The following is a 22,744-nucleotide window of genomic DNA, read 5'->3' as shown; positions in this document are numbered from 1 at the left end:
ACAGAGATCCAGACCTCGGAAAAAAAGCAACCATGATAAAAATCACTACATAGTAGTGTGAAACGATTACACAGTGCCATAACGTAGGACCCTTGCTATGGCGATATCATTATTTTCATGCCCAAAAGGTGTAACTTTTATATCTTATTCCGGTCAGCCTGAAATTCAAGCACCCTGTTCACGACGTAAGACACTTTCAAGACGCCCATTTACGGATTCCTAGTTGGTTTAGGAAACTCGTCAACATGATAAATGAAAAGCCAAGCATCCTGTTCACGACGTAAGACACTTTCAAGACGCCCATTTACGGATTCCTAGTTGGTATAGGAAACTCGTCAACATGATAAATGAAAAGCCAAGCATCCTGTTCACGACGTAAGACACTTTCAAGACGCCCATTTACGGATTCCTAGTTGGTATAGGAAACTCGTCAACATGATAAATGAAAAGCCAAGCATCATGTTCACGGCATAATTTACTACTATTTGTCACACTGTCATGTTACATATAATAAAGCCACATCAATGAGATGGATCACCACTGACATCCAATACCGAAAGGGGGCGGTCTAAATTACTGCTCGGCTCCTTGGGGAACAAGGATGATCATGACCGAAAAACCCAAGTAATCAATCAGGTTATCAGACTGGAACAGTCATCAACCTCGTACTCAAGACAACGTGAAAAAATTGGGGTTTATTGAAAACGATGACACCAATTGCGATTTTGGCACATCACTTTATTTTTTTATTTTTTTATTACACACCCAACAGCACAACTAGCGCCAATAACAGAATGGATATGAAACAAGAAGAAATGTCCAGCTTTAGATGTGGGGAGGAAAACCCCAATGGGGGACAACCCATCAGTTAAGTAGGGACTGACAACCCAAACCACATGCACGGCTTTGGTCTGAGGTGGGATTAGAACCGGGGTCCCACAGAGATAATCGTACCGCAGTCTTATATAGCACACATATCTACCAAACATGGTACTCAAAGCGCTGAGTATATACAAACTTTCAGAAAGTCATGTAATATTGCAGTGATGAATTCTGAGACCCAATTCTGTAGCACCTTAAAAGGGATGTGCTATGGCGCATACAGCAGCCACAGCCAGGAACAATGGAGCGAACCCCTTCTCTTTTTGATAGAGTGCACTTGGTTCTTTTACATGCGTTACACTACACAACACATGGATGAAGGGAAGGATATCACTTTTTAGCCAAGTCTTTGCCACACCTTCTACGATGCCCAGCCCTTGATGAGGTGCTGCCTTGGACCTGATGGCAGCAAACGAGAAGGCTGTGAGGTGCGCCCAATCCTGGTCAAACATTTGAAGAGCAGTGTTGGACTCGAAAGAAGACAGGAAACTTAATTCATTAGTTCTCATCAAGAGTAATTTTATTTGAAAATTGTAGCTTAAATTTAAATTATAAAACATTGCATTTTTCTCTGGATTATAAATATATAGCATCACATATCAAACGATAATCAAATGGAATAGTATGAATATTTAAATTTTAGTTAAACTTATATCGATGATGATCACTGGATTGATATTCATAAGCACAAAAATATACAAAATACAATAAAAACAAATAAAACAGTTCAAAATTATATTCAGTTAAAATTAGACTGCATTGAATGCATCATTCAAAATAAAGGTAAATATTACAATAAATTAATTGTTAACATTTATTTGTTGCCACTACTTTCCAAAACAGATTAAGGAATAATTTATTTTCTTTCATATTTTGCTAAAAGTTCTTTTCTCTTGTTTATTTGTAATGTTTATTTATTAAAAAATATCATACTCCTTGATAAATTTCATAATTAACTTCAGCAGAGATTCATTTTTATAAAAAACAAAATCATACATAAAACAAAACATGGTAATAGTCAATAGAAGTTAATAATTAATACTGAATTGTAGCTTGGAATAAACCTATACACGTCACTGACCTTTCGTGCTCATAGACCTTTAAATCAGTGTAACCAAACTGAGGCTGGAAGGAATCAGTGTAACCAAACTGAGGCTGGAAGGAGAAATAGTCTGGTTCCTTTTTTTTTACAATGAATGTTAGCATATTTTAATGCTGTAGGATACGGGGAACATGACCAATGTGGTGGCCGGGCGATGAATATCTACTCTACATTCAGTTCAACACTGTTGATTTTGGGGAAATTAAACAGGCTTTGCCTGAAGCCTTTATCAGACTCAAATTTTGGGGTGAAAAAATAACCTCTTTCTCCGAAACATTTATTTTTACTTTAAAGAGTGTCGTTCCTAACAATGTGTTTAATCATCGACAGCTCTCCAGTGATCTTAACCAAATAAAGTTTTTATGGTCATTCATTTTTGGAGTAATTACCAAACGTATACCCCCTTTAAACCAAAGTTGCAAGACAAACTATGCTTACAAGAATAGTGTTACCAGCAAAAGTACCACTGCACATGTGCAATTTGTAACTGGTATCCTGCTCATTTCTGCTTAGCAGAAAATGATTAAGCAATATTTACTGCTAAAGCAGCTCTATGAAATTGGGCTGTTTGTAAAATCAGCTATGTGTAATAATATATTATTTATTATAATAATAGGCACATTGCACATGTTTGCCAAAGGCAACCCGAGTGCACCCTTCACATACATAACTACATCATGCAAAGGACTATTCCTTCCAATTATGATGCAGCCAATTAAACTTATAATAGCCTCTATTATAGTTTTTCTTAATTGCAACCCGTAATATTAAAGGGTTTTGATACTTTTTGAATATTAAGTTGTTGGCTATGGCATGAATCCCTACTCACTGTGAATGAATACACATACATGTACATGTATGTAATATAATTCACCCTCAGCCTCACTTTCAGCCTCATTAAGTCGTCAAGTGTTTTGGGAAAAAAGTGAAAATCACGGAGCAATGTTTTCAGGAGACTCCCGTAACTCCGTTGTACATGCTACAATAATTGTTGTCTCACTCAAAAAACAAAATTCTTGTGAAATTGTTTTACTCATTTCTCATATACGACAGCACCTCAGCACATACAATTTTAAGTGAAGCATTCTACCATCAATATTTTTAAACCATGTGAGTTTAATATAAATCTGTGGACGTTTGTGTTTTGGGAAATACGTAGTAAAAAAAAAAAGTAGCCAAACCCGAAGAAGAAAGTCTTTACTGTTTACAGTCATTCAATGAAAATAATTGCAGTTCATCCGTGCTAATTTTCTAAGAGTACCTCGGTCACAACATTCGGTGGGAAAACTTTTCTCCCGGTTCCGGTCCTTCATTTACGGAACTTGCACATTGTTCTCAGAGGCTTCTTTGTTGAAATCACTTTGGTAACATTTTTATCTCTGAGGTCATAACCTCTGACCTCTGAGTTGACCCGAGGTCAAGGTGCAGTGGTCGTGACCTGCCTACTTACAGTAGGTATCATCATGGGACCGTGCAGATTTAAGATCACACAACAAACTTGACTTACAAGAAGCATCACAAGGCCCAGGTATGTTCAACTTGTAATGGTATCTGAAAACAGGAGAAAAAAACAACCACAAACTCAATAACAAATCCCAACAAGTCTAGCTGGTATGACACTGCTCTATAAATGCAAAGGTCGTGGGTTCGATTCCCACTCGAGTAACATGCCTGTGACTTTTTTTTCCACAGAACTTGGGAAAGTATTGAATATACATATTCTTTATTCCCCAGACTTATCCCCCAGTCTACAAAACTTTAATGTCTTTAAGTTAAACTGATAAGTTTGTTCTCACCTGTAATATTTGTTGAACATCTTGTCATCTGTTTGAAATGTTTCTACAAGTTTATTCCAGTCCCTGGGCTGTAGTTCTTTTAGACCATAGGCAGCCTGGGAAACAAAAATGAAAAGCAAGTTTCATAAAAGGAGAGAAGAAATACAAAAATAATATGGTCATCAAATGGATATTGGAAGCCCTTAGGAGGTTCTTTGCTTGTTTCGTTCCATTTCTTTTCATTTCATTTCTTTTCACGAAGGACTCACAGAAAAGCGAACTTAATCAATGTACAAGCCAAGAACAACAAGGACAGAAGACAATGAACGAGTTTCTGTTTTAGATGTGGGAGGAAAACCCAAGAAATTAAAACCCTAGAAAAATCATTCCAGGGTAAAAACCCCTTTTCATTTAATTTCACAAAGAACTGTCAGAAAAACAAACTTAATCATATCACTGTACAAGCCAATAACCCCCAAGAAAAGAAGACAATGAAAAAAGTTTTATGTTTTAGATGTGGGAAGAAAACCCCAGACAAAAAAACACAGGAAAATATTCCAGCGAAAACCCCATTTCGTAAAGAACTCTGGGAAAAACAAACTTTTTTTTTTTTTTTTTTTGATTAAAATCATTGTACTAGCCAAGACAATGAAAGAAGTTTCTGTTTTAGATGTGGGAGGAAAACCCAGACACTTAATCCAGGGAAAACCAACGCAGTCAATTAGGGACTGAAAACCCAATCCACATAATGCCCCCAGCAAGATTCGAACCGGGGTCCTAGAGATGGAAGGGGAGGAGATAAACCACTACACCAACCCAACCATATTATAGTATACAAATATTGAGTGGCTCAGAGTGGAATGGGAGGAATATTATCGCGAGGTAAAATTTGGACTGTTCCATTTCACGAGTCTTTTATTATGCATCTTAAAGCAGACAAATTTCTGCAACAAGGGTGTTTGTTCTTTCATTATTCTCTTACAACTTCGATGACCAATTGAGTCAAACTTTTCACAGATTTGTTATTTTGTGCATATGTTGGGATACACCAAGTGAGAATACTGGTCTTTGACAATTACCAAAGGTGTCCAGTGTCTTTAACATGTTGCTTAAATAGTGCAATGCATTGAGTAAAAACAGGGTTTGATATGGGCCATGCAATAAAGATTTACATAGCTCACACTTGATGCTAAGGATTGACCAATCAGAATTGAAGATTCAAGTTTGTTTGAAGATAAATTGTTGAACGTACCTTTGCTGTGTATTCCAGTTTCCATATCGGTTTATCTGTCAGGTTTGCATCAGTTATGTTCATGACGTATGTTGAATGATCTAATACAGCCTGCAAATGAGAATACCAAATAACAAAAATTACTTCTTTGTATTTACCGTTTCAGTTTTAATGTGACCACTTGGTTAAATAATTTGCATTTATAACACACATCTTGCTTGTTCTGTATTCTGGTTGGCTGAAACACTGTCACGTGGGGTGAACTTATATAGTCTAGTGCTCGCGTGCATGTTTTACAGGAATAGTGCTTGGCACTACTCTTTGAAAATAGTGCCTGGTTACAGCGCACTCTCTTGACGTGAACCGTGTGGGTGGGTGAGGGGTTGGGGGGCAGGGCAGGGGCAGTCAAAGTTGAACTAGGAGTTCTTAGTCTAATGGGGTTAGGAGTAGTCAAAGTTGAACTATGAACTGTAATGGGGCAGGGGGTAGTCAAGGTTGAACTACATGTATGAACTGTTAGGGCAATGGGGCGGGGAAGTCAAAGTTGAACTATGAGCTGATAGGGTAATGGGGCAGTGGCAAGGGTAGTCAAAGTTGAACTATGAGCTGGTAGGGTAATGGGGCAGTGGCAAGGGTAGTCAAAGTTGAACTATGAGCTGGTAGGGTAATGGGGCAGTGGCAAGGGTAGTCAAAGTTGAACTATGAGATGTAATGGGGCGGGGTAGTCAAAGTTGAACTAGGAGACGCAAGGGTAAAGGGGCGAGGGAAGGCAAAGTTGAACTAGGAGCTGTTAGGGTAATGGGGCATGGGCAGGGAGTAGTCAAAATTTAACTAGGAGCTGTTTAAGTGTTAGGGTACTGGGCAGGGGGTCGTCAAAGTTGAACTAGGAGCTTTTATGAGACTGATGCAGGGGGTAGTCAACGTTGAACTAGGAGCTGGTAGGGTAATGGTTAGTCAAAGTTGAACTTACCCATGAGCTATTGAGGTAATGTCCATCCACTACATAGATTCTATAGTTAGGATTGATGTTTGAGTAGGTGGTAACACTGCCACCATTGTACAACATACTTGTTGGACGTTTCGTCTTCTCATCATAAAACAACTCAAAACTGTCTTTATGGGTGTGGCCAAAAAACTGTCCTCTTATGGTACTTTCATATCTGGAAGAGAAAAGCAAGAACTAAAATAAGACTCTTAGAAAAAAACACAATTACTATTGGCTTTTTCCTGATAATTTAAAAGCAGGGTTTGGCAATTGTTAAAGACCAAGATGCAGTTGGTCTTAAATAACAAACCTGTGAAAGTTTGGGCTCAAGTAGTCATCAAATTTGCACAAAAATAATGAAAGAAAAAAAAAACACCCTTGTTGCATTGACTCGTGTGCTTTCAGATCCCTGATTAAGGCTTCATGCCTGAAACCTTTCTCAGATTCAAATTTTGAGGTGAAAAATTACCTCCTTCTCTAAAACTACATTACTTCAAACATGTCAAAGACGGTAATTTCTAACAATGTTGTTTACATATATAAATAGTTCTGCAGTGCTCTTTACTAAATTATTATGGTCATTCATTTTTGAAGTAATTACCAAAAGTATATCCTCCCTTTTGTTTACCAGAATAAGGTTAGCATCCATTATCACATCTGTATCTGGTATCATGCTAATCTTTCTTAGCAGAAATTGTTCAAGTAGTATTTTCTGAATACTGTTTGGTTTTATTCTTACACTGATGTGTGTAAGCACTGTATACTCAGTACTTTTTCCTCAAGTTCTGTGAAGAAAGGCATAATACTTCTTGGGTGGGATTCGAACCCACTACCTTTGTAAATCTATTGTAGATGTCCTACATGTACCAACTAGATCACCGAGATTGCACGGTGGCTCGAGGCAGTTAGAGGCAGTCAATGCTATATTTTAGCAGGGGCATAGTACTTTCTGCATCAGCAGCTCTATGAATTTTGGCCCAGAGCACAACCCTCCACTGAATTAGCTATTACAAGTATGCTAGAACAGATTATCAATGCAATTATCTTTATTTCACCCAAGGGGGCGTTAAAAAGCACTTATTTTCAACAAATGGGTCAATACATTACAAAGAGCAAATTCTGCACCAGCCAAAATGCTTGTATAAAACCTTGTGAGAAACGGCTCCCTCTGAAGTGATGTAGTTTTTGAGAAAGAAGTAATTTTCCACGAATTTGATTTCGAGACCTCAAGTTTAGAACTTGAGGTCTCGAAATCAAGCATCTGAAAGTACACAACTTCGTGTGACAAGGGTGTTTTTTTCTTTCATAGTTTTCTCGCAACTCCGACGACCAATCGAGCTAAAATTTTCACAGGTTTGTTATTTTATGTACATGTTGAGATACACCAAGTGAGAAGACTGGATTTTGACAATTACTAATAATGTCCACTGCCTTTAAATAGCATCATGTAATGGTTTACAAGGTGCTGTGGCACAATATGCAGCCAATCAAACCAGGAACACTGGGGTGAACCCCTTCCCTTTACGATAAATGCACTGGGTTCTTTTTACATGCATTACACAACACACAGGACCAACTGGTTTACGTCCCATTTGAAGGAGAAAGCATTAAAGGCAGTGGACACTATTGGTAATTGTCAAAGACTAGCCTTCACAGTAGGTGTACATGTATATCTCAACATATACATGTACATAAAATAACAAACCTGTGAAAATATGGGCTCAGTCGGTCAACTTGCGAGATAATAATGAAAGAAAAAACACCCTTGCCACACGAAGTTGTGTGTGTTTAGATGGTTGATTTTGAGACCTCAAGTTCTAAATCTGAGGTCTCGAAATCAAATTCATGGAAAATTACTTCTTTCTCGAAAACTATGGCACTTCAGAGGGAGCCGTTTCTCACAATGTTTTATACTACCAACCTCTCCCCATTACTCGTTACCAAGTGAGGTTTTATGCTAATAAATATTTTGAGTAATTACCAATAGTGTCCACTGCCTTTAAAGGTTACAGTGTCTTGCTTTAGGAAACAAGTGCCACGACCGTGACTCAAACCCATACTCTGCTGATAATAATAATAATAGGGACATTTATATTGCGCAGTGACCTATATAAATATACTCTACTGCCCATTACAAGGAATACCAAAAAAAATGCAGAGAAAACAAAGAAGAAAAAAAATACACAGAGCAAGAATGAATTTAATGGGTGAAGTAAACTTAGATTAAATACATTTAGTGAAGAAGACTGTCTAAGACAAGGAGGGAGACAAGGAGGGGCGTATACAAATGCCCGATCACCTCAGGTAGCCCTTGATTTCCTTGATGGGTGCGACAGTAGGTTGATTGAGAGAGTGATTTCATGGTAATGAGTTCTTGAATGCACATGGGTGCTAAACCATGAATGGCTTTATAAGTTAATAAAAGAACTTTAAATGCTATGCAATAATAAGTCGAGTTGTCAACCACCGCTTCTTTTCAGAACCCACATTTCTTGAAAGCAATTTTACACATGCTACTGCAAACCTCATCTGACTGTACTCACACCATGCAAAGTTTCTAATCCTACATAAATAAATTAACATGTTAAAGGGAAGGTACACATTTGGTAATTACTCAAAACAAATCTTAACTTAAAAACTGACTTGGTCACGAGCATTGGAGAGCTGTTGATAGTATAAAACATTGTGGGAAACGACTCCCTCTGAAGTAGCATAGATTTTGAGAAAGAGGTAATTTCTCACTAAAATAATAAAAGACTTCTATTTATTCTAGCCAGTCTTTTGCTCATATCTGAAAGCATACAAATTCGTCCAACAAGGATGTTTTCTCTCATCACTTTCTCGCAACTTCGATGACCAATTTAGCTCAAATTTTCACAGGCTTGTTATTTTATGCTTATGTCGGTATACACCAAGTGAGAAAACTGGCCTTTGACAATTACCAAACGTGTACCTTACCTTTAATAGAAAATGAGACCAACCTGTTAATGATTTGGTTGTAATTCCAGCTCCATTGTGGTAAACAATCACCAGATCCTGGTGGGATATGACCGAGGATGTGAACAAACTCATTCTCATCCTCAGCTTTCTGCAAGACATCAATTAACCACTGGAGCTCGTTAGCTGGATCTACTTCATTATCTAACAACCACCTGTTGGTTAAATAGAAAGGTCACAGATTAAGAAAGGTCAGGGGTTAAGAAAGGTCAGAGGTCAAGAAAGGCCAAGGACTAAGAAAGGACAGAGGTTAACAAAGGTCAGTGGTTAAGAAAGGTCAGAGGTTAAGAAATGTCAGAGGTTGGGGATTAAAAAGGCACAAGGTTAGAATTGAAAGGTCAAGGGCGAACAATTAGCTTGAATAATAGTTAATAAGCCTGTCTTAGGCTGTGTGTGGAGTTTTGCATGTTATTGGGTCCAACAAAGCGAACTGGTGAATGATAATTGCAAGTTGTAAGCATTAGTGTGAGATGCCACTGTACTCAAGTTCATATTTTAATTATATAATATTTGCCTTATTAAGAGATGTTATCATTGCCTGGGAGTGCGTTATTCTCTGAATATGTGCGTTTTAAGGGATACTTTAACTTTCTTTGTAATTTCTTGAACCAGTGAAGCATCTATTTTACAGCAGTTTGGGTGCTCCAATGCAGGAGGGTTACCTCCTCTGGTTGCAACCCCCATTTGTACTAACTTAGTATTTATATCTTTATTTATTTACTTGTAACCATTATTCCTGTAATTTTGTTGTTGTACAAATGGAAATAAAACAAACAAACAAACAAACAAACAAACAAACAAACAAACTAATGTGCTGCCACTGAGGGTTTTCTTTGCACAGCAAGTTAGTCTGGAATGCATGAATTACTGCAATTATCAATCAAAACTTCAAAAACCTGTCTTAAAGAGTGTTTATCTTTGTGAGTAGAAGTCTAGGTACTTACCAGTTTTGATTGTTGCACATGTTCATATTCAATGAGATGACTCTTAAACCCGGATAGACTGGTACCGTGTAGTATCCACCTCTGGAATCAAAAACAAAACAAATATTTCATAAATTATCAAATGGTGTCAAAAAAATAGCTTGAGCAAACTCATCAAAACATTGAGAATAAACCAATCAAATCTCAGCTCTTTTCGAAACTATTACCAGTGTCATATCTAAGGTATGGAAGGGCCCAATTTTATAAAAATGTTTAGCAGAAAACACTGCTTAGAAAATATCTTGGCTCAGCAAAAATGAGTCGGGCACCAGTCGCAACAATTTAAACTTCATGTCATGGAATGATGGCTGGTAACCTGCTCCTGCTAAGCAAGGTAAAATGTGCTTAGCAAGTTTTTGTGCTTACAGGCTTAGTGAAATTGAGCCCTAGTATGGCACTAGGCCTGGGCACCAGGGAGCAGTTGCTATTTGAGTCAGACAAGCTTTTTCGGAAATTCAGGGAAAAAAAATATCTTCAGATGTTTGATCTGTTTTTTATTATCATGTGAGAGAGAGCTGCTTTGTCTATGTAGATTGATTTATTGAATTTTTCCTTTCTTTTCCAAATGAAAAAAAAAATAAAAACTTCCCTTCATTAACAAAACATTAAGAATAAGAATACAACATCCAGTTAACTTTTTCTTTTTGAAATTTGCAAACCACTTAGAGTTCAGAACTATAAAGAAAATAATATGTTGTATTAACAATAATATGATTATATGTTATTATCTTCTTGACTAAGTATAAAAAAGTAATGAACAACAAAGCAACAAAAAAGCGAAATATTATTTAAAAAAATACTATCAGAACAAAAAGTAAAAATACATTAATACAAAATTCTGTACATGAATTAATTATGTTAAGATACAATAATGAATACATAAAATTAAAATTGGGAAAGAAAAGGAAATTATGACAGCGGAGCATGCAGGATGAGAAACAGATTGTGGAAGGGGGAAAGAAAACTCAAACAAAAGAAAATAAAAATCGGGTGCTTGATAATTTAAATAGAAATTCAACACGATCCTGTATGATTCCTACCTGTTAAGAAAGGATGATGGCTGCATCAGTTTTCATTTTGTTTGAGCTCAGATTGAAAATCTGGAAGTTCTTTTTGTCTTTGGGCTTGCACGGAATCATGATCAGACGTCTGCACATGCTTTTAACGCTTGCGCAGAAGATTAATCCAGGGTTGCTTCCCTCCGTCCAGGAATGTGATTGGCGAAAATTGTTAATCGAGAGCTCTGTTAAGATGTAGGCGTTGCGTGATTTGCGATAAGACTAAGGCGCAAGGTTGATACGTTTTTGCGTATAGCGACATGCAAGCTGTTAGGAGACATGCACTATCGAAGGCTACATTGTTTCAAAGCCCTTTGTTGGGCTACAAATACAATTTCGCAGATAGGTTACAACATGCATTATGCAAAATCATTTGACATTATGTGAAGATGGATTTTTCAATACATGGGATATGCACGACCAAATAGAGCCAATACAAATAAGCAAATTTACCTAATTACATTATACATGCACATGCACATTAGTGTCACCTAATACAGCATATGATCGGTCAGCCATGTTCATAACATAACATAACAATTGAAATTTATTTCACCCAGATCAAAGCACACATAATAGAAATTAACACAGATAGAGTCGTAAGAAATTTAAGAAATGGAGATGAACATATTCCCTAATGACAGAAGGAAGATTGTTCCAAATCTTTAGTCAATCTACACTAAATGTTTTTCAACACAGAAATTTGTTTGCACAGGGAAAATTCAAGTGAAAAATGTCAAGTGTGGACTGAAGAAAACATGAAGGAACTGGACAGTGAATTAGAATGTTTTGAATGGATCTGTTCTCTAAATAGGTAGCCAGTGAAGTTCCCTGAGTGTGGGTAAAACATGTATGTTCCCTCATGGGTGTAAAACATACCAAACGATTTGCCCTAATCTTTGAACTATGTCCAATTCATGAGTCAGAATACCAAATAAAAGAAGGTTGCCGTATAATAGATGTTAAACTTGCATAGTGGATAAAGAATATTAATTTTGTTTTTTTTACCCATACACCGATGTGTGTTAGCACTGTATACTCAGTACTTTCCCGAGTCCTGTGAACAAATATCACAGGCATGTTACTCGGCCGGGATTCAAACCCACGACCCTTGCAATTCTAGAGCATTGTCTTACCAACTAGACCACCAAGGCTGCCCGGCAGCTAGAGGTAGTTCGAATCCTAGGTTGCCGTAGTTCAAACACTTTACTTTGTTGAATCAATATGCATTTCCCTTAAGTTTCTAATTTATAAAAGTCTACCTCCATCGTGTATGTCTCATCAAGAGACAACACAAGAGTCTTGATCAAACCTTTTGCTCGTAACCACCTTGCTTCAAAGTGAAGTTATTCTCAAAATACTTCATACACATGTACTTTCCAAAGCTGCTGTACTTCTAACCAAGTACATGTAAGTTTTTACAGCCACTAATTTTAAAAGCGTTTACCAAAGGATACAGTCCCTTTAAAGACTTTTGTTTAACTGTTTTGGAAAATAACCGTAAAGGCACAACTCTATCATGATGAAATCGGCATGTGAGGCATTTCCAAATAACTGTTTGATTCAATGGTGTTGACGACGATTACTACAATAGTGACAAAGCAGTTGATTAGTTCTGACATGAGGAAGTGGTTGGCTCCAAAGGCAATACAGCAAGGTAAAGAAGTGAACACACGAACAAACAAAAGGTTAAACAGACAAATGTCATACGTTGTAACTGGCTTACTTGATAATTGTAGATGTTGTTTCTTTAGGTAGCCATTTAGCGTCAGTCACCCATGAGTCCACCATAGATTGATACAGCCATGTTATTGAGTTATGACCAGTCACAAACGGAGGTGGAAAACTGTTTCAAAATCAAAATTATTTATAAACACCATTAATTACAAAGTACATGTAGTAATCATTAGGGCGAACCCCTTCTCTTTTTCGATAAGTGCTATGTTTTTTTTTATATGCGTTACAAAACACATGGGATCAACGGCTTTACTTCCCATCCGAAAGACGAAGCAATGGTTAAGTGTCTTGCTTAAGTGTCACGGCTGAGGATTCAAACCCACACTCTGCTGATCAGAAACGCCAGAGTTTGAATTTGATGCTCTTAACCGCTCGGCCACGACACTTCTACTACTTTACATTGTATATATATATATACCTGTTAACCGGTGAACTTTCATGGTTGCCAAGTGCAGAGTAAACTGGTACCCCGGGGAGGTATTTCATCAAGTATTGCGTTGTTTCGTTGAGGGCGCTAGTCTGATCTTGACGTGTCTGGTTCCACACATCATGCGCTGGAATGTCACCAGTTAAGTAAACTAAATCAATCTGTGCAAAATGAAATATAAATAATATAAAAATAATAATGTATAGACCTTTATCATGCTGCCTCCATCTTGGTCATGTTCCTCTTATTGAATAACAATAATGAATGCTAATAATCATTTTGCAATTAGGAACCAGACTATTTAGATCTTCCAGCCTCGATTTGGTAACATCTCCACATGGCTGCACCATGATAAAGGTATATTATGTGTATGTCTGTCACAAATGACACTTTTGGTGCGCTACAGCCATTATTATGAAATTTACTATAAACACCAGGGCAAACCCATTCTCTTGATGATAAATGCACTGAATTATTTTTTTGTGAATACACAACACACAAAACCTTCATATGGCTTACGCCCCATCCTAAGGACAAAGCAGTATAATGGTTTTAACCATTAACCTTTGTATTGCTTAACGACACTGGACACTATTGGTAATTGTCAAAGACCAGTCTTGTCACTTAGTATCTCAACATGTGCATAAACCTGTGAAAATTTGAGCTCAATTGGTCGTCGAAGTTGCGAGATAAGTATGGAAGAAAAAACAACATTGCCACATGAAGTTGTGTGCTTTCATGCTGCTTAAGTACTGTTGATGCAAGTTAGCTTGGTGATGCACGAAGGCGGGAAATAGAGGCGGGAAATGTAGCTCGGTGATGCATGGTAAAACTGCATCCTACTCATACACTATCCAAATAAATAAAAACCAAATTTACCTTGTGTGTCTGGGCGATTGTTTCCAGCAAATTTTCCACAACTCTTGTTGGGGTGTCACACCCTCTGTAGTCTCCCCATTTGCCTGCTCCGGGTACCCCTTTAGCTGAAATGAAAGGAGGAGTCGGATTAGACCAGTTCATTGTAAACCTTTTGAATCAATTTAAATGGATGTTAAATTTGCATCGGGGATAAAGAATAGATTTAGATTGCAGTGGTTTGGTCACCTCCAACGAATGGGAACAAATCGCATCACTAAATAACTCTACAACTGGTCACCAACCCATGGGAAACGCAGACGAGGGCGCCCTAGGACATCATGGAAAAATGTAATCCAGAGGGACCTCTCCAGACTGGGCACTGGGTGGTCTGTGGAGGAGGCAGAAGTGGCAGCTCAAGACCAGTCTATTTCGAAGCATCTCACAAGTCAGGCAGCCGGTGCAGAAATGCATGATGCTAACCGATGATGATGATGATAAAGAATAATATTTTTTTGTTTTTTTACCCATATACACCGATGTGTGTTAGCACTGTATACTCAGAGTGCTTTCCCGAGCTCTGTGAAAAAAAAACCCAGGCATATTACTTGGGTGGGATTCGAACCCACGACCCTTGAAATTCTAGAGCAGTGTCTTACTAATTAGACTACCGAGACTGCCTGGTAGCTAGAGGCAGTTTGAATTCTATGTTTTGGCAGCGGGTACGGCGACGATATAATACATGTTAAATTTGCATCGGGGAGAAAGAATATTAATTTTGGTTTTAACCCATACACCATTTATGTCAACTTTTGCTATATAGTTCGCAAAAGAACTGTCCTGTCAATCAAGTACAACCTGGGAAAGAGATAACGAATTGGCCAGGACTACTTCTTCTGCTTAGCGGATTGAAGGGGACTTCTTGTGTCTAACTTCAAGCTATTGTTAAAAGTCTTAAAAATCGAGTTGCAATCATATAGGTCAAGAATAGTGTAAAGTTTAAGCCCCACAGGTCAAGTCACAAGTCTTCAAGGTCAAGTTCCAAGTCCTTTCAAAGTACATTGAAACTAAACCAATAAGTGTGAAGCCTAAGTCCCACAGGTCAAGTCACAGTCCTAAAGGTCAAGTCTTAAGTCTTTAAGGTCAAGTGTCAGGTCCTATGTGTCAAAGCTCAAGTCATAACTTTGGGTCTTACATGTATGTACATTAATTTGGGAATGAAAATTTAGTCACTAGGAAATAATTTCAATTTGGAAGATAAAAGCTTTGAGTTAAAGCTAAATCTTCAAATACAAAACGTTATCTCTCCTGCCGTCGATTTCACAAAACTCTTCCTAACTTAAGACTAGTCTTAGGACTTGGGACGAGTCCCAACCCTGCACTGTAGCATGCAGACCTTTAGATTAATCCTAAGTTAGGAAGAGTTACTCGAGATAAGACGAGTCCTAACTCTTTGTGAAATCAACGGCTGAGAGTAGTCGGGTAAAATTTCATGTTATATTCTTATGCTCTCTTTGGTCACTTTAAGAGCTTTAATACATGTACTACCTGGTGGTCCGTCATTAGAGCGACAGCAAAGTGGTTCCCCGCACTCTGCATTGGTTCCCTCCATGTACATCCTATCCCAATGTAAATCACTAATATGAAGCACATTCATCGTTGGCAAGCCTTTCTGTAATGATAAATAAACCACAAGGGAAACTGACTGGGTTAATTTTAAATCATAAAATAACACTAATAATAATCGGTTTTTATATGTAGCACTTTATACAACATGTCTCAAAGAGCTTCAATATTATTACACCTGGTAACTGGGCCATGAATCATTCCTTAAACCATCTCAGCTCCCTGTGGAGTATACAGCCTGTGCCGCAAAATATGTAGCACACTTAGCTAATCAATCACAAGAACCATCTCTGCCCTCACAGGTACCCATATACCCCTGGGTGGAGACAAGCAATTATAGTTAAGTGTCTTGCTCAAGGACACAAGTGGCACGACCGGGATTCAAACCCACACTCTGCTGAACAGAAACACCAGAGCTCGAGTTCGGTGCTCTTATCCGCTCGACCACGACATCCCAAATCATTTTGGTTGAACAGAGAAAAATCAACTGGAGGGTGACTTGAACAAACGACCTCTGGTTGCAATTCCATTCAATTAAAAAAATTCGATTCAAGTCAAATCAACTCATTCAACAATTATTTTGGTAATGCCCTCACATAATATAGCAAGTCATTGGTGTTTCATGATATTAACAGCGACAGTTATAAACAGTAGCCATTATTATTATTACATAAAGTGCTAACACTGCCAACAACTGTTTTGTATACAAAACCAATTCTGTAATGTTCCTTTAAACGATGGAGGATCATACGATATTTAGATCATACCTTTGGTGGTAGTGGAACGACAACAGGTGGCTTAGGTGTTTTGGGCAGAGTGATATTCCACAGTGCATCTGGATTATACGGTACACCACAGTCACTGCCGAGTAAGGATCCGCAAATCTGTGTTGGTGTCGCATAATGACCAACGAGTACTCCGAACAATTCATCCTGAAACAAATGGAATAATTTCACAAGTAAAAAAAAGTAGCTAAGCAAAAAAAAAGTTGCTTCAGACAAGCCAGAACAGTTAACTCCCAAAACACCTTGTGGCATGTAACACCCTTGTTTGGAATCCTGTCTATTTTTGCTTAAGCAGGACACTTTTATGCACTATGTCTTGCTCAAGCAGCTAAAATTGGGCCCTGATGCTTAGACAGTTCAGTATTTTCCTGCAATGTATGAGGAGCTATGTTCCGAAGTACATGTATGAGACAAACTCCTTTAAATAGCACTCGATTTTTTAGGACGACGACGACGAGTTGACAGTCTCGCTCGTGCTGTCATGGCGGTGTCCACAAGTAAATCGTGTGATGACTGAGTGGAGCCTCCACAACAGTATTGTGAAAAAAGCAACAACATAATCGAGTACTTGAGGAGTAGGAATTACAAAGAAGGTTCTTCTGAAAGCCAGAAGAACACTCGTATGATAACAAAAAAGGTCTCAGGGATTTATTGCCCGGTGACGTCACCCGGAACTTTGAGCACACCGGACATCTGAGACCACGACAAGGGTGCTGTTATCAACACGGCCATGACAAGCAAATTGTATTATCAGAGAAGATAAAATTTACCTTGAACTCTGGTGCAATCAACTCACAAACTCTCGCTGACTCAATTTTCCCCACTTTACAAATGTCCACCAAGACGGCAAGGATATCATCTTCAGTAGAATTCATCTCCAGCAGAGCATCAACTGCACTTATTGCAAGCTTGCAAGCATCACATCCTAAACCATTAGATCTGGGTTGGTCCTGAAAGAACTGGTATAGACTGGTTTGGACCCCATTCATCAGGAGTGGTCTGGTTGTTGCTTGGTGGATGAGGCACAAAGCCAAGAGCGATAAGATTGGTTTGATCATCATGGTAACCTAAAACCAATAAGAAGGAAAAATGGGCTTTAATTTTACACTAGACAGTGAATCAGAGGCCAGTGGTTTGTTAACTAAAGCATGGTTTATACTTCCTGCGAAGGCAAATGAGAAGCAAATTTTTCTTCCTTTCGTGCCGAGTATGTACAATGTCTGGATCTTTAATCACTAGTCGTCATACACACACTCAAAATAGTTCCGTACTTTTTCAACGGTTTGTGTCTTTAATTGAGTGGAGTCTTGTACATTGTTCATGATATTCATTTAAACTGGAAAAAAATAGAATACAAGTGACAACCAAAACAAGGAAACTAACTGTCATAGTTTGTTTATAAAAAATGTCATTCGGCAGGAAAAGGGACACAGAGAAGGAAGAGTTTGAAATCAAAATAAAAGCAGGGCGCTAGATTCGCTTGAGGCAATACCGGGCCTGTATGCTTCGTTCTTGAAAGGGCAAGGACACGAAGGCATTTTCTCCTCGACAAACGGCATTCTATGAGGGTATTGTAAATTTCTACTCAGGGCATCAAGGCACTGACCGGGGGCATGGAGGCAATCAACGGAAGAGTATATATCAGGCCTGCATTACATGCAAGTGCACACTGATACTCCCCCTTTTTCTTTACGAAACTGACACTTTGCAAGGAGCACATTGTATAATAATATCGAAGTCTTATATAGCGCCGGATATACCAAACAAGGTACTCAAGGCGCTGAGTATAGGGCCTAATACAAACTTTCAGAAAGATAGGTAATTGCAGTGATGAATTTTGAGACCCAATTATTTAGCACCTTACATATAATGGTTTACAAGGTGCTACGGCGGGCATACAGCAGCCACAGCCAGGAAGGGCGAACCCCTTCTCTTTTCAAAAAGTGCACTGGGTTCTTTAACATGCGTTACACAATACATGGGACCAACGGCTTTACGTCCCATCGGAAGGCTAAGCAACGGTTAAGTGTCTTGCTTAAGGACACAAGTGTCATGGCTGGGGATTTGAACCCACACTCGGCTGAACAGAAACACCAGAGTTTGAAATCGGTGCTCTTAACCGCTCGGCCACGACACTTCCACTTGTAGGCCCCCTAGTGTTTACATTACAAGAATCACAAGAGAATGTTATTATTAGACCTGGGGTCGATTTCACAAAGAGTTAGGACTAGTCCTGACTTAGGACTAGTCCTAGGAGATGTACAAATTGCATGGATAGTCCTAAGTTAGGACGAGTAACTGGTCCTAACTCGAGATAAGACTAGTCCTAACTCTTTGTGAAATCGACCCCTGGCTTAATAAAAATAAAGTCTGTTTGTTCCCGATAACCCGACTGTGCAAAAACCTTTCAACTGTAAAGATTTTACCAAAATGTGGCTAAATAAATAAATTTCTACCCACCATTCATATTGGCTTGCAGTTTAACATTTATAACATTTTGTTAATGCACTTTTTGTATCATTATTTGTACTCGCAACGCAAATAAACCAAACTAACGTGTAGGCCTGGGCGAATTATTCGAATATCCGGTTAATGGCGAATAGGTTTTCCTATCCGTAACCGCGAATGCCTTTTTTTTCTTAACCGGATATCCGCATAGGGCGCGAATAGCTATTTATAAACCGGATAATGTAGTTCTGTAATTACAACCAAGTAACCGGATATTCTTTAATATCCGAATATCCGCGGACGTCGGGCAACAACTGACATGAATGTTTTGTCTGAATCCTAATGAAACTTCTATTAAGACAGCATAAAACAGCATAAATTAAGTATTTAACTATGCTCACCTCCGTGAAGAGTTAAAACAATGACATTTCTGACGTAATTTGTTCAAAGATTACAAAAGTTTTCCTTCACGTAGAGTCATCCACGATCAAAAGAAAAAGCAAATCGCCATCTTTAAATTAGATCCAGGCATTTTTATGAATGAACCGAGTGACACTGTCTAAAACTAATATCAATCCGCCCAGAAGATATCATTCACAAACAAACAGCGCCCTCTAGCGACAAAAAAAAATTAAAAATAAATATATATATATATACTTAATAGCGCCCTCTAGCGGCAAAAAAAACTATTCGAATATCCGGTTAATTTCGGATAGTTGGCCAGCGGTATCCGAATAACAAAATTTCACTATTCGCCCAGCACTACTAACGTGTAATTACTTGTCATTTGTATAAATGCATTTGGTAATTTCACATACCGCTCTGTTTCTCAGCACCATCTACGACGCTGTGTTGCAATGTAAATCATTTCAGAAACAAATACGAAGAGTTTTTTCAAACCAGAATGATTTTTGGGGTAAACAAAATATTTCCCCTACCTACATGTACCGCTCCACATGTTACCAGAAACTAAACATTATTTTTATTAGGCCTAATCCGCAGTGCCGTTGCAGATAAGCTTTCTTGTTGTGTAGATTTTCATGGTCAGATAAAAATAAATCACTTGGCAGATTTATATCAGATAGAATCACTCAGTCAGATAGGGTATGTTCAGACAGCGTACTAAGTTATTTAAACCCGAACCGGTTTACACTTTTGAGGTTGTTGTAAAAAGTTGTTCCCTCTGCGTTCAGAAAGAACTGAGTTAAACTCGATGCGACTCTTATCTTTGGTTTTAAGAGGTCAAAGAAAACACGACCCCGTTACTCTAACATCTGGTTTATTGTCCTGTTCATTGGTCACCGTGTGTTTACGTAATGATTACGGAGGTCAATGGGTCCTCTGTTGTGAGTTAAAGCCATTGGACACTTTAGGAACAGAAAAAAAATTAAAAGTTCACAGATTAACAAATAACTTACAGGGTTTACAGAAGGTAATGGTGAGAGACTTCTCTTGAAATATTATTCCATGATATGCTTTTCTTTTTGAGAAAACAATAAAACAATATCAATTTTCGATATCGAGAATTAAGGATTCATTTTAAACACAAGTCATGACACGGCGAAATGTGCGGAAACAAGGGTGGGTTTTCCCCTTATTTTCTCCCGACTCCGATGACCAATTGAACCTAAATTTTCACAGGTTCGTTATTTTATATATAAGTTGTGATACACGAAGTGTGGGCCTTGGACAATACCGAAAGTGTCCAATGGCTTAAAACCAGATATGGTCTTGTTTATTCTGTCCACACACAGTGTTAAAAGATAAACTCGAAGCGGTCTAAAGATAAACCCCCTTGCTGGACGGTCTATCTTTTGTGGGTTGAACTCCATACGGTCTAACTTTAGTACAGTTCAGACACACAAAGTTGAACTCAATCGGGTTGAACCATAAACCGACTTTAGCACTGTGTCTGAACGATCTCTTAGAAATAAGACTAAGAGAATCATTCTTCTTCTTCTTCCTTTCAAGTGCAGCCTTCATAATTGAAGATAATCGCACTGCCAGACACACCGGGGCTAACCCCTTCTCTTTGCGATGAGTGTGTACTGGATTTTTTTTTGCGTTGATAGTTGTTATATAACAACACACGGGACCTTTACTACAGCTTTACGTCCCATCCGAAGGACGAAGTGCCAGTGGTTAAGTGTCTTGCTTTATTAGCATAAAAACTTACTTGGTAACGAGTAATGAAAATTTCTTAATAGTATAAAAATTATGAGAAACGGCTCCCTTTGAAGTGGAGTAGTTTTTGAGAAAGAAGTAATTTTTCACGAATTTGTTTTTGAGACCTCAAAGTTAGATATTGACGTCTCAAAGGCAAGCATCTGAAAGCACACAACTTCGTGTGACAAAGGTGTTTTTTCTTTCATTATTATCTCACAACTTTGACGACCGATTGACCTCAAATTTTCACAGGTTTGTTATTTTATGCATGATATACCAGCAGTGCATTTCACTGTCTAAATCGGCCACAAAGAGATTGGATTTATCCACATCCTGATAATAATATTAAGTTTTGCTCTGCTGTTGGTTGTTGACTGTACATTGTATAGTTATATACTGTGTACATATACATCATACATGTACCGGCCAGAATTTAACAGTAATGCATACATGTAGATTGTAGGCAGGTAGGTACATGTACGTAATTGCATTTTTTGTACCAGTGTGTATTTATAATAAAAAGAACCGTAGCACTGAGAGCAGTATGTAGCTTAGTGTACATAGGCCCTACTTTACTCCTAGAACTATTTCGGTTTCGTTCCGCTATCGTCTCCCGTAAGACGATAGCGGAATGAAATCGATTTCACAAAACTCTTCGTAACTTAAGACTAATCTTCGGACTTGGGACGAGTCCCAACCCTGCACTGTAGCATTCAGACGTTAAGATTAATCCTAAGTTAGGACGAGTTACTCGTCCTAACTCGAGATAAGACTAAGAGTCCTAACTCTTTGTGAAATCGACCACAGTCTTTGGATGCAGAGACAAACATCACACACATAGCCCCACTTGTGTGGCAAGGCTACATAGCTGAACTAGCCTTGGCCACACAACACAAGTCAGTGGGGCTAAGAGTTTTTAAGACAAACATTGTACAAAAACACAAAAATAAACCACATTGTTACTAATTAATGACTAACAACAATTAAATGATAAGGCCTACTGTTACAGCTGTACATTTCCATGCTTTACACTGCGTTTTAATGTTCACTTACCTCAACCATGCCTCAACAGCAGAATAAGCCCAAACTCGTGCGTAGTTTTTGCAGACAACCGACAAATACATGACATACTGTCAACACGACGCACGTGATTGTAAAAGTTCATTTACCTTTTGTATCGACAAGAGAGGGCGCAATGCACAAATTACGGTGACCATTATTTGGATTTTTTTGTCTACGATTATTTTGTAGGTTGAAAAACGAAAAAAAAAAAAAAGTCTTAACAATGAGATAACCAATGATTGAAACACCCGTGACCCTAGTAAAAAAATTCATAATTTGTAGTCATTTATTATTATGTGTTATTCAACATAAAAAGGCAATGGGCAATTACAAACCGGGGGGGGGGGGAGGAGGGGAGTGGAATTACTCGACAGTGGACACAATCTTCTAAATTTGAAAAGTGCAATTTTATTACGGGTAATCGTAGCTAGAGCTTGATAAGGCGTGTTATATAAAAATGGCCGAGGAACTACATTGGACACCAGCGCCGCCACTAATGTATATTTTTGGGGGAACACTTGGGGGGGGGGGGGGGGCACTTCGAAACAGTTGCGGGGCGGGGAGCCTTTACGCCGTGGGTCCGGGACCCGCTGAAGGACATGAAGCGCCGGGACAAAGTTGCATT

The 22,744-nt window shown here is 38.3% G+C and overlaps 1 protein-coding gene across 1 annotated transcript; it reads right to left on the bottom strand.

Annotated features, from left to right (window-relative positions):
- Positions 1–1,543: 1,543 nt before the first annotated feature.
- LOC139949621 (sphingomyelin phosphodiesterase-like) lies at positions 1,544–22,197 on the bottom strand. The gene is made up of 13 exons (XM_071948060.1): positions 22,111–22,197; positions 17,214–17,510; positions 16,426–16,590; positions 15,581–15,704; positions 14,057–14,160; positions 13,169–13,338; positions 12,740–12,859; positions 9,917–9,997; positions 8,957–9,127; positions 5,961–6,150; positions 5,012–5,101; positions 3,781–3,875; positions 1,544–3,535 (listed from the first exon to the last, which is right to left on the bottom strand). Exons 1-13 carry the CDS (start codon positions 22,117–22,119, stop codon positions 3,427–3,429), a joined length of 1,725 nt encoding a protein of 574 aa, XP_071804161.1. The 5' UTR covers positions 22,120–22,197; the 3' UTR covers positions 1,544–3,426.
- Between the last annotated feature and the right edge of the window lie 547 nt (positions 22,198–22,744).

The sequence above is a fragment of the Asterias amurensis genome, chromosome 17 (genome assembly GCF_032118995.1).
Source record: "Asterias amurensis chromosome 17, ASM3211899v1".
Lineage (NCBI taxonomy): Eukaryota > Metazoa > Echinodermata > Asteroidea > Forcipulatida > Asteriidae > Asterias > Asterias amurensis.
This window is presented reverse-complemented; position numbering and strand designations above follow the sequence as displayed.